This window comes from Schistocerca cancellata, chromosome 9 (assembly GCF_023864275.1).
Source record: "Schistocerca cancellata isolate TAMUIC-IGC-003103 chromosome 9, iqSchCanc2.1, whole genome shotgun sequence".
Classification (NCBI taxonomy): domain Eukaryota; kingdom Metazoa; phylum Arthropoda; class Insecta; order Orthoptera; family Acrididae; genus Schistocerca; species Schistocerca cancellata.
Genome location: NC_064634.1, coordinates 326614538 through 326627518, shown reverse-complemented (window position 1 = coordinate 326627518; position 12981 = coordinate 326614538). Strand labels below are relative to the sequence as shown.

The 12981-nt window shown below is 36.7% G+C and overlaps 1 protein-coding gene across 5 annotated transcripts in view; it reads right to left on the bottom strand.

The window, feature by feature from the left end:
* LOC126100576 (PAX-interacting protein 1) overlaps positions 1-12981 on the bottom strand; it is a 176914-nt gene that overhangs the window by 44382 nt on the left and 119551 nt on the right. For all 5 annotated transcript variants that reach the window (XM_049911194.1, XM_049911196.1, XM_049911197.1 and 2 more), the window contains one exon: positions 7654-7832. In XM_049911194.1, the coding sequence (XP_049767151.1) occupies positions 7654-7832 (179 nt within the window). The remainder of the gene's footprint in view (positions 1-7653; positions 7833-12981) is intronic.

Sequence of the window (12981 nt, the reverse complement as noted above, 5' to 3'; positions counted from 1 at the left end):
AACTTTCTAAAAGACCATTGCAGCCTATTTGCACCGCAGCAATTATGAAGTGCACACTGAAGGTTTTTGCAACTCTCTCTTGAAGGCTTATATTTTTATTGTCAATATTTAAATGAAGTCTACATGTTTATTAGCACTGTTGACACCTGTCTCATTTCTGATTATGCCTCAGATTGTTTTGTTTTTATTACAGGATTGGTTGAATTTGGTGTAAAAAATATGAACTTTTGGGCATTTCATTACTTTGCTTATTATTTTATAGTACTTTTTACAATGAATTCTTTGGGAAGACTTCATGAATGTTTTGCTGTGATGTACAATTCACATTTGTGTTTCCAGGTCTGCAGGATATTCTTATCCCTTGGTGATCCATGATTTTCTTGCGATATCTTTGGGTTGATTCTTGTAAACCTTTTTTGGGAAGGAAATTTTAAATAATGACACACTTTCATTGCTGAACAATTGGATATGTAACTGACATTTGTTTAATAGTACATGTGATTCCAATCTACATTTTCGAGGCATGACTTAAAGGCCTTAACTGTTTCATCATTTATGAGCCTGGCTATGTTCACTGGGTCTCAGTTTTATTCTAGCAAGTAATCATATTATGAATGGTATGTCACCGACCATCATGATCAGAGAGGCCTTTCAGTATTTTACTAATGGTGATACTGTCCAGAGTCACTTGGTCTACAAATAAATTGCCAAACAGGGTTCTTGAATTAAAAGTTACACTGGTGGGAAAACTGACCACTGGGACAAGGTTGTAGATGTACATCAAATTTTCCAGATGTGACTTCCCTTTACAGTGAGTGAAGAAGCTGATACTGAAATCTCCAAGTACTATAACGTCTCTTTTACAATAAAATAGATGAGGTAAGAATCAGTCAAGCTGCTTCAAAAAGAGGTCAAGATTGCCTGAGAGTGTCCTATATATTGCTACAATTAAGAGGGTAGACTTACTTACAGAATACTCAATGGCATGTGCTTCAAAATTCTGCTCTAAACAAAAATCATTTACATCAATTGCTTTATAATTGATACAGTTCTTTATGAAAATAGCAATACCATCTCCTTTTCTTTGTTTTCTGTAGTATAAAGAATAAGATTGTTTTCAGGTACTACAAGTCTTTCCATTCCTGAGAAGCCTTGATACTCAGTGAAGCACAGTATATAAACAAGATCTGTACTTCCATTGGCTTCCATACTGACAGAGAGTTTATTTAGTTTATTACATAAGCCTCTAATATTCTGGTGGATGATTGCCAGGTGGTGCTTTCCAGTGCTGGTTAAAACATTTTATTTAAAAATGAATTCTGAGTCGTCGGTGAGCTCAGGGATGCTTTCTTGACCTGTTATTTCAGCAACCATTCATTTAATGTGGTCTGCCTATATGCACTACCTTTTGTAGAGCATAGTTGTTCCAAAATTTCTGCGCTGAGATGGGGACCTAATACTTTTTTCCTGACCTGTTTAGGTGCATTCCGTGGGTAGTAAACAACTCCCTACTGAAGCTGCTTAAGTCTACAACACGGATACTGCTAAAACTTCGCTATTCATTCATGGTATAAATGAAGCTCACAAGACTAGTGACTGTTCTCAAAAGTCGACGCATTTAAAAAGAAAACTGCAATGTAGGATACACATCTGATAAGAATCTGTCCATTCCCCTAAGCTCATTGGTTTCAAACAAAACACGAATTCTGCACAATCTACTGTGGCGTTGAAAGAATTAGATCAACAGCTTTCTAAACATTTGAGGACACTGACATACTCACATCTGTTTTTGAGCTGTTTTTGAGTCTGTTTACTATTTCAGCTGAAAGCATCCCTGTGCATCTGCAGTGTGACCGGGGTTGATTTGCAATATAATTCCTTCTTAAATGGCAAACTCTTTTAAGTTAAAACTGTCCAGGTATTTAACATTGTTTTCCTGAGCCTGAGTTTCTATGTCTCTGTACTGAGGCTGTGAGTTTGCAAAGATGATATCTAAAAACCGAATTGTATGCATCATAAAAACCTTAAAATATGGATGCAAATATGAATGAAAAATGCTTAAAAATGGATGAAAACTGTCGAAATATCAAGATCAAATAATAAAAGAACATGGTATTCACTGCATGCATTATATCTCAAAACTAAACCTGTGCATATCAGTTATGAGGGAGAGCGCCAGCCATGCGAAAAATTGGTACATTTAGAATGCTAAATTTACTTTTTGAATAATTTCTGGTAGAGGTTAGGAAGGGGGCCTTCCTGGGATTATTTTCCAAAAATTTTCAAAATAGGGACGCACACTGCGTTTCAAGTATTACTCCTTTTTTTCTATTGTTGTCAGCAACAACAACAATAACAACAAGTAGATGCAATGCGAGTGATTCATAGCAAAAAAATCGATATGTACATGACCAACTTAGAGATATCTCACACGTAGAGGGGCACGCTCAAAAACTCGATAATATTTTAATTTAAAAAAAATATATATATATAAAATCATGAATTTTTTGAACAGCATTAACTTTTAATTAATACTATTGGACCAAATCATCATTTACAATTTATTTTACATTTTTCTACTATTGTAAATACAAATGACCAAGTACTGTTCCAAATGTTCGGTAATAAGATTGTGTCTTCAGTCACTCAAAACATTTTTATAAACAGAAAAGGACCGTTCTACATCAACTGAGGTAACTGGGCAATATTTGAATTTGGGTGCTACATTGTCACTTACTGTTTCTGGTAATTGTTCACCCCTCCCATTAATAAAACTATTAATTTAGCACAACAGTTTAAAGCCTTGGTTATTGTTTAAAATGTTTTCACACTTTTGATTAAGTTTTCTTGGGAATACCTCTGCCAATGAGTAGTTCACTAGCATAATTTTATTCATTAACTGAATAGGTTCATTAAATCCAAACTTCAACTTTCAAGCTTTTTAATACTTGCAGGTAAATGGGAAAATATGAGTGCTAATCACAGTAATGTCTTTTTTAATATCGGAATCATTAAGAACTTCCTTGCACTGGCAAACTGCCAAAGCCTCTGTACTATCAAAGTCATTTACTACCCCTCTAATGGTCTCAAAATGTTCATTGTAAAACAATACAGCTTGGACCCACATACCGCAAGGAGTTAAAACCACTGGTTTGGGAGGTAAAGGCACATTTGGTGTTTTTATTTTGTAGGTCTTGATGCAAACAGGAGCCTTTAGAAACACTTTCTTTGCGGATGAAATCAGTTTATTTACATTCACAAACGTAGAACATACTTCTTCAGCAAGGCGATGTACTCCATGAGCAAAGCACATCACACGAATCAAATTGGGATAAAATATAGGGAGCAGCATCTGAAATAAACACAAACGTCCTTTCATATGCAGAAGATTCTAAAAATATTTTTCTGGTATCCCCACTCGTAAATCTGGCGACTGTAGAATGACTAACTGTTAAGTTCTTTGCAGGCCACCAAATAGGAAGCAGAAGGCTCTTCTGTAAGGTACCAATAATTAAATTTGCAATGAGAAGGCCACAAGTATCTGTGGTTTCATCAACTGAAATCCAGATAATGCTGTCCTTGAGTGCATTGCGTATTTTTTTCAGAACATTTACATAAATTGTCGGTATGTAATTCTTACACAATGTTGATTCATCTGATATATTTTGAATTAAGCAATTGTGCACAGAAAGCCTTTGAGGATAGTGTTTGTAAGTTTGTGAAGACGAATATTGCTTGCAATGAATGCTTCATATAGATCCATGTTAAACCAACTGTTATGATTACCTTGGGACAAATCCCTCCTATTGCAACTTGCTGTTGTCAGAAGTAGTTGTTGTGGTCCTTTCTTCTGTGTTTCTCCTGTATATGAAGACTTGGTTTGACATGTTGGTCTATTTGAAACTTTTTTTTTGCACGAAAAGTTTTTCTTGCATACTCGACAACGTAAAACAGTTCCGTCATATGTAAACGTTCCAGGATGGTCAGCTATCCACAAACGTCATTTGTTTTTTCGGGCAGCATAGCGCATGACACGTTACACACTACTACATGTCGTAAACACGTTCAATTGCGTACAAGTAAACAGAAAGCTGAACTGAAACAATGGACGTGCGACTAAAAGCTTGCGTAGTTTATTTTAATTGTTGCCGACGCATATGGTATGACAGTGGAGGGGATTCACCGGGGGAGCGGGCACAGGAGCACTGGCTCTGTGTGCCTATTCCTGTTCTTCTTCTCTAATGTTTTCACTAGGTTAGCGATTGCACGTGGTTCATCATGGTCAATCTATGAGACATCAAAACTAGATCGAGCTAGAGACCGCCCATCTAAATATTTAAAATATTGTAAATATAGGGCAAAATTACACAGTCACTAGATTTCAGTTAAAACATGCAATAACCTGTGAAAAGTAGCCAAATATGGAAATGTATATAATCCAGTCTCTAATTATATCAATGTTTTCACCAACATATTTGCATGAAAAGATTTTTTCAATTATGAAACAACGTAAGGCACAATTACATGGTAACTTGGGTGATGAAAGTCTGTGAAACTGTCTGAATGCTGGCACTTTGTACCAGATATGATTTTTATTATGTCCTCAGTATGGCAAAAATAATACAAAAAAATTGATTTGCTTGTGACCAACGCTGCTGAGAAATATGAAACACGACTGCATGTCACATGTGGGGCTTTCACGGTTTCACCCCTTCCCCCTCTACCTATTCAGACAGCATGGCATGGTGGATGGGTAAGTGCGCAAACAGGTGAGAGAAATTCGCACACATGCACAAGCATCACACACAGACTGAGTTCTTTGCTGCCCCTGCATTGTTTGCAAATATATCCAGTCATCCTTTAAGTAGTGTGGTCATCAGTTCTTCCACTCTTTTGCACATTATACCCTACTTTTCAGACTGTAAGACACCTGCCTCCAAAATTCAGGTGCATCTTATATCTGAAATAAATATAAAAATGTCCAGCGTTTGATTTAAAATTCCTGATAGTCTTGAAAATGGCCATATATTTGATGCCACAGGAAACCTGTCTCTACCTGGTAACATCAGATTCAACTAGCAGCAGTGCACTGATGCGACAAACGTGAGTTGTGGGGTGGGGATTCACAAGCTTGCTAACACTTGTCTCCCTCACACATCAGCATCACACATCCAGAACACTGTCTAGACTATGATGAGTCATTGCAGTCTACAGTGCCGATGAACTTGAACTGAAAGTGATTTGTGTTATCAGTAACAGTAGAGTATTTTTATTAGTAGCTATTTTGTAATGGAAAAATAAAAAAATATTCATATGATGTAGACTATAAATTGAAAGCAATAGTATATGCTGAACAACATGGGAACAGAGCAGCTGAGTGGTATTTTGGCCCTCCACCAACAGAAAAATCCATTCGTAACTGACAGGATAGTAAAGAAAAACTAAAAAACAAGAGGAAAACTAAATCTGCAGACAGAAGACTTAATGCAAAATGGCCAGAACTAGACGATGTACTGAAGTGGATCCAAATACACGCTCATACGCGAACACTGCAGTGGAAGTTAACGGACTTTAAGCATGAAGTTGGTTGGTACTACAAGTTTAGGAAGCATCATGGACGTTCATCTACATCTACATTTATACTCCGCAATCCACCCAATGGTGTGTGGGGGAGGGCACTTTATGTGCCACTGTCATTACCTCCCTTTCCTGTTAATTGTTGCAATTGTGAAGTATGTATACTCGAAATAACAGAAAGCTCTATATTTTCCAGTCTCAATTTGTCTTTCACAGAAAATGCTGCACGAGTATGAAGCAAGAATATCATCTTTCCGTCACTTCATTATTCAACGTTGAAAGAAACCAGTGTGGAACTAAGCCAAATAGCAAATATGGATAGAACTCCTGACATCTGATGTGTCAAGTAACTGAACTGTTGCTATGAAAGGGGCTACAATTGTAACTAAAAAACAAAAAATGGTGGACATGAAAAAATGCTGTTGTCTTTTCATGTTAAGCTGACAGCATTGAACTTAATCCAATGATCATTTTCAAGTGCAAAACAATGCCAATACCATCTGAAATACAGCCAGGGGTTGTAGTCGTGTAAGAGTTGGACAGGTGAGTATGATATGAAATTATGGCTTTACAGCGTATAGGAGAGAAGGAAAGGTGCTTTATTGAAGAAGATGTCTCTTCTCAGGCTAGATCAGTTTGGTAGTCACTTGAAAAAGTATGTGAAAGACAAATTGAGACTGGGAAATACAGAGATTGCTGTTTTTCCAGGAAGACTTACTTCACAATTGCAACCTCTTGATGTCTCAATAAGTAACCATTTAAACTGTATATGAGAGAGGAATGGAAAAACGGATGATGGAAGATGGATGAAACCCAACATCAATTCACATCAAAGGGAGCTTTAAAATGACCCACAGACAAGTGTGTCAGTGTATGAAACAGTCTTGGTCTAGAGTGAGAGCAGACATTATTGTTAAATCTTTCAAGACGTGTAGCATATATAATGTTCTTGATGGCAGTGAAGATCATCTTATATATGAAGAGGACAACAATGAAGAGAGGAAGAAGAAGAAGAAAGTTGATATGACAATTTTTAGGGATTTTTAGGGTTATTTTGGTTTTGTACACTAAGAATTGTTTTCTAGTCTGGCTTTACAATCTAATAATAAAAATGGTAAAAATGATATTTAAAAAATTTGCTTAAAAATTAATGTGCATCTTATAGTCTGTAAAATATGGTATGCGGTGTTGATCATAAGTGACAAGTTAAAACTGTGTACCAGGCCAAGTCTTGGATACGAATACTTATCTTTCACAAGTAATGTGGTACTGACTGCACTAACAGAGGAGTTTTTTACAGGCTAACTTTGCTACAGGAAATGGCTAATATGGAGAAACATCTGTGGTTTATTGACATTGAGTCAGTCAGTGATGCAAGATCAAATAGAATGGTTGGTAAACACATTGCAATGTAAGGCAAGTAACTGCATTACAATCCTGGTTTTGCAAACAGTTTTAAAATTTCAGGAATTATTTTCAGTTGCTTTCATTTCACCCAGTGATGATCAATTAGTATAAGTGCTCTGGGCTGCCCATTTTATACCATTTGCTACCATTTTGTCAACAAGCTGGATTGTTATAGCCTCCATGAAATGGTTCAAAAATATCATGTAATGAAATCCTAGTCACAACGAAAGCCTTACTGGTTTGTGTCTTTTTATGTTATTATTAGAAGAGAACAATCAGCATAAACAAAGGGGACAAACTTAAGCTGGAAAAAATTATGAGGTACCATGCAAATATTTGTTACCACAGCCTACATTGTGATTTGAACCGTAGAGCTTAAGTGGCATAAGCTCTCAACAAACTCTGCACAATAAAAACTTGAGCAAGATATATTGCAGAAATCAAACACAAAATGTGTATGGGTTTGGTAATATTCTTTTGCAATAACAAATGTCTAATTTAAGTGTGCGGAGTGTATGTGGGTCCTGATTATGTCATGTCATTCAGAGATAGTAATTAACAGAGCATATATTTTTAAAAATTCATTCTATTATATTTGACCAATTCACTGGGCTACAAATGAAACATAGAAGCAAATTTTAGAGATATAACGTAAGTTTTCTTTCTTACCTGTTGTACAAATGAGTTCTTCTGTGTATCACATATTACATGTGTAACACGATGAACATATGTTTCTTCAACCTCACCACCACTTCTTCGAACTAAGGTCTTCCAGTTATTTAGCTCTGGTTCATTTTCATAACCCACAAAGAAAAAGATACAGCCCAAGAGACAGAGGTCAGGTGGAACTGCAGAATAAAAATTTTGTATGCTATTCTTGAAAAAGTCAGGTTCAGGTTCAAAAGTGATAACAATTACAACAGTCTTAACATACCCTAACCTTTAAAAATAATCTGAACAAAATGGAAACGTACATTCAATTATGAAATGCTACTGTAGTATTGGGAACACTGTATTTCTGTCACATACATGGCAGAGAAGCAGCCATTTAAAAAGACCGGCCTACAAGCTAATCTCAGCAAAGTAAAAGATAAACATTTACTCAGCGAAACAAAAACTAGAAAACAACTGAAGCCACATACAACCCAGCAATAGCTAAACAGGAAATGGTAGACAAAAGTTTCCTTTTCCTTTCTACAACAGTCCATCTACACCAAAGATATTGTAACCAGTTTTACATTGTAACCAGTTTTACACGTTTGGCACGAACACAACACATTTCAGAAAAAAATCACACAGGCCAACAAATTTTTTTTTCTTAAAAAACCGTTTTTTCACTTTTATAGCTGATCTTTATAGATTTTTGTGAGCTGAATCCAAATCTAGCCTTAGTTTTTTTTTTTCACCCATAGTTTTTGAGCAATATGCTGTTTATTATATAGTATAAAAATCCTATGCTATACGGAAAACGGGGAAATTAATGAAACACTTCGTTGCAACATAAGCATGGTTTGTATTTACACTAAGCTACTTAAAACAATGATGTGTGTTAATAGAGGTTTCACTTGTATTTTCTTTCTCTTTTTTTCATTGAAGCTTCTTCTTGTGTAGCTTTTTCTACGATGAGTCACTTGCTGAACTTCTCGGTGAAGTGACCAACAGTAGTCCTTCATCATGTTGGTGTTCCAGCGACCTTAGTAGTGTTTTTCCATCACTTTAATGTCCGGGTGAAAACACTCTCCTTGCTCATCACTAACATCTACCATATTGTCCAGGAAGTAATCAAGGTGACTGTTCAAAAAGTGAACTTTCAGGCTCATTAAACATCCTAAAGTTTTGCTTGAATGATAGCCATGTTCCTTTCTCATTTAAGGTCATTGTGGATTCAAAATTAACATCAATTTTCTAATGTAAGGTCCAACAAAGATGCATTCTTTTATTTTAGCTTCTGAAAGGTGTGGGAACTTTCGGCGGAGATACTTAAAACATGGTCTATCATTAGGCAAAGCATTTACAAACTGTTTCATTAGGCCTAACTTTATATGTAGAACTTTTTTTTTATTTACAAGGTTTTTGTGTAGAATGTTCTTCTCACCAGGTTTTAAAGACTCCTTCACAGGCCAGTTCTTTCTGCACCAGTGTTGATCCCTTGCCTTACTGTCCCATCCACACAAGAAACATGGAAATTTGCTGACCAAGGGGCATGCATGTTACTTTTAGATCGCCACATATCATCCAACCATGAGCAGAATAGCCTATTTTGTTTAGCAGTATTTCTAGGTTTTCACAGCTTCCTTCCAACAGGTATTGGTGCATACATGTTACCATTGTGTAATAAAACAGCCTTTAAACTAGTTTTGGATGAATCAATAAACAGCCTCCAGTCTTCCTTTTTGTATTAAATACCAACCTCATTCATCAAACCGGGAATATCTGAGCAGAACACTAAATCACCTTCTTGTTGAAAAAACTTGGAAAATTGCTGATCTCACTTTCCATACACGTATATGCTGGTTCCAACTGCCAATAAGTTCTTTTCTTTTAATCTAGAGCCAAGCAGTTCAGCTTTTTCTTTCGTTAGACCCAGATCCCTAACCAAATCATTAAGTTCGGTCTGAGTGAACAATTTGGGCTCTATATTTTCTGTATTACAATGGAATTCATCATCATTTGGTTCATCTAAATCAGACTGTACATCAGAAAACACTTCCCTTGGAATAGAATTTAAATCATCTGGTGGTTCAGGAACCAGCAAATCTACACTATGCCCTACTGGTCTGATGGCAGATGGAAGGTTAGGGTAGCTTATTACCTTCTTGGTTTTCGAAATATGACCAGTAATATCAACACTGCAATAGTAGCAATCATCAGAATGATTTCTTGGCTCCCTCCATATCAAGCAAATCTGACTCCATATCAAGCAAATCTGAAGGCTTTTCTCTCCTTTTTGGACTATTTTCTCATATGTTCAACACACACACACAACATACCTTATGTGGCACCCCAAGATTTATCTTGATCACCAAGTTTACATCCAAAGCATAATAGATAAACCTCTTTCACAAAGTCTGTAATGTTTCCTTGGTGTTTTTTAATCACAAATTCACTACAAATATAACAAAAACAGTCAGCAGAGTTTTTACAACCAAGATTAGACATTGTACTGAGCATGTGTACATGAAACGGGAAAGTGAGGTTAGGTTGACAGTAAACAAAACACCATCTGCTAACACAAAAATAGAATCGACCTTTTTTTGCCAGCAAATGTTTTTCAGCAGTGCTACCAGCGTCATCTACATTCATTACACCACCTTTTTGAATTATTTTAACTATACAAAAGCTGTTAAATTATTTAAAAAATTGTTAATGTAATAAATTTAACCATAAAATGTCAAGAAATGGTTGGTGATAAAGTTTTTAAGTATATATTTGGATTTCCCACCCTAAAAAACATAAGAATAAGGTATTTTCAGCAAACAAGTTTTTCCATCATTGGCCTGTGTTATTGGTGGTGATCAAAAAGTTTCCATTTGAGGGCACTGCTGCAGCATGTACGCAATGTAATGTGACTCCAATGCAGGTATATAACCAGACATATAGTCAAGGAATTAGCATGGCATTCATGTCTTTCCAAATATGTGAGATAAATGCAGAAATATGAACAAGGGCAATGCTATTACTAAATCCACCCAAACAGGATCAACAAGCTATTATTCTTTTCTTAGCTGCTAAAGGACAAACACCTGTAGACATCATCAGAAAATGAATAATGTGTACAGGGCAGCACGCCTGTCGAAAACCACCACTGCGCGAAAACTACAACAAAGGGTGTTGCTGGTTCATTACAACACAATTACCTATATGGAAAATGCTGTAATATCAACTCAAGTGGGATACACTTGAAGACACGCTCTATATGCCTCATCTCTCCCCATGCAATTATCACACCTTCGGTCCCTTGAAACAGGACTTGACATGTCAATGATTGCTGTCAGATGAGGATATGCAGGAGGAAGTTACAAACTCCCATCACGCACGGTGTTTTAACCTACGGCTACTTCAACCTGGCATGTCAGTGGGATGATTTCCTCAATGCTCACGGCAATTTCGCCTGATTGGCATACCAATTCTGAACTGTACAGCCTCCAGCCTCCAAACAGAAACTTTTTGATTGCCCCTTATTCTATCTAAAGACCAACTCTTATCAAATACTGGAAAACACTTGGTTCATAAAAATGTGAATGAGAAGCTAAGGTGCTACAATGTTGTATGTCTACATGTAACAACTTTAATTTACATTATAAATCTTGTCAGCTGGTTCATAGTATCTTTCACAAGCCACTACAGCGGTGCCTCACCACCTGCTTGCAATCCCAGTTAAGACTTGGTCAAAAAGGTAGGGAACACTCCAGTGGCTAGAACAAACCACTGATGATATGCAAGATGACTGTGAGCAGGACTCAGTCCTCCAAATGTTCAATGACTTTTACTCAGACTTCATCAGCTGCTGTGCACTACTTTACTCAAATGTTGCAAGTAAACTGATGTGTCAGTGTGACACAGTGGCAATAGCAGCCAGTTCATTCTTGATAGTAAGAGATTCAAATGATGGGATGCAGTTCCAAGACATGACTTGGCAGCTAACAGGTCAATTCAATGAAACTGAGTTACAAAATTAATGAGTTAATACTGTACTACATTTTAGTTCAGTGTGTAACATGTAATAAGCATTTTTTACACAGCAGATCTGGTAGTTTTATCGTACTTTTTGCTGAATTAACAAAAACAGTGTAACTCTGACAGTCTCCTGAAGGTCTTATAGCAACATTTTAGAAGCAAGTTTTTGAAACCACATTTCTGTTGGTCCCATATCTAACAAATGCCCACTGAGATTTATTTATTGGGACATTTTCTAAAATTATCTGTGTGTTATTTTCGTAAGTCACGAAAAGAACAGTTTGGAGTTTAATGTCTCTTATATGATATGTTGTGTCTTGTTATAAAGAACTGTGGGATTCATTTAATTTTATTTCACAAGTATTGCAGTCCATACGCCCATTCCACGAGCCATGTGCATTAATAATGTAGCAGACCAATTAAGTCTCTAAATGTGATAGCACTTTGATGTACAGAAAATATAGGTGAGACTGGTGCTAGGAACGAAACTGCCACAGCACATAAGGTGGACATTCAGGTACCAGATGATGTCAACATCCCCTCACAGCAAAGAAAACACACTTTGCTGCAAATCACAGTACCAGGAAACAACACAAACACTGCAATACTCAGCTATGACCTGTTCAACTCAGTCAAACTTTAACGTGTGCTTGACTATGTTCAAAGTAATAACCATAAACATAAAATCATGGGTGTTCCTTCTTAAATTGTTAGAACTGGACAGTGATACCAGTAGTGCCCGATTGTTGTTCTACATGAAATTTTTCTTAATACTGACAGCTTTCCTACCAACAACTACACCTGTGTGTTCTGTATATATGAGACAGATAAAGGTTTAGCAACAATGTAGAAAATGACAGATTGTTACTTACTGTAAAGAAGGCACATCAAGTTGCAGACATGCACAATTAAAAAACACTAACATAAAGCTTTCGGTCACAACCTTCATCACTAAAAGAGAGACACACCAGCACCTGGAGGAATATTCCAGACACCAATCCCATAAGTTATCCAACCTACTGACATCCTACTGCCACCTCAGGGCACCACTATCCAACCCCTACCGTACCCACAGTATTCCTCCTCATCCACCCCTTATAGTAGCTAAACTGTGCCTAGTTAACCTTTTCAACTTGCCTCATTCCCCGAAACTCCCTACCACCTCTCCACCAAATCCAGAGGCAAAAAAGTCCTGCAACGCTGTTGTTAACTTTTCCACCAAAACCCTCAGCTCCACAGAAGTTTCAGTCCTATCTAAAGGCCTTACCTTTAGCCCTACACCCAAATTTAACTGTGCTGAACTTTTCAAAGACCTACTCT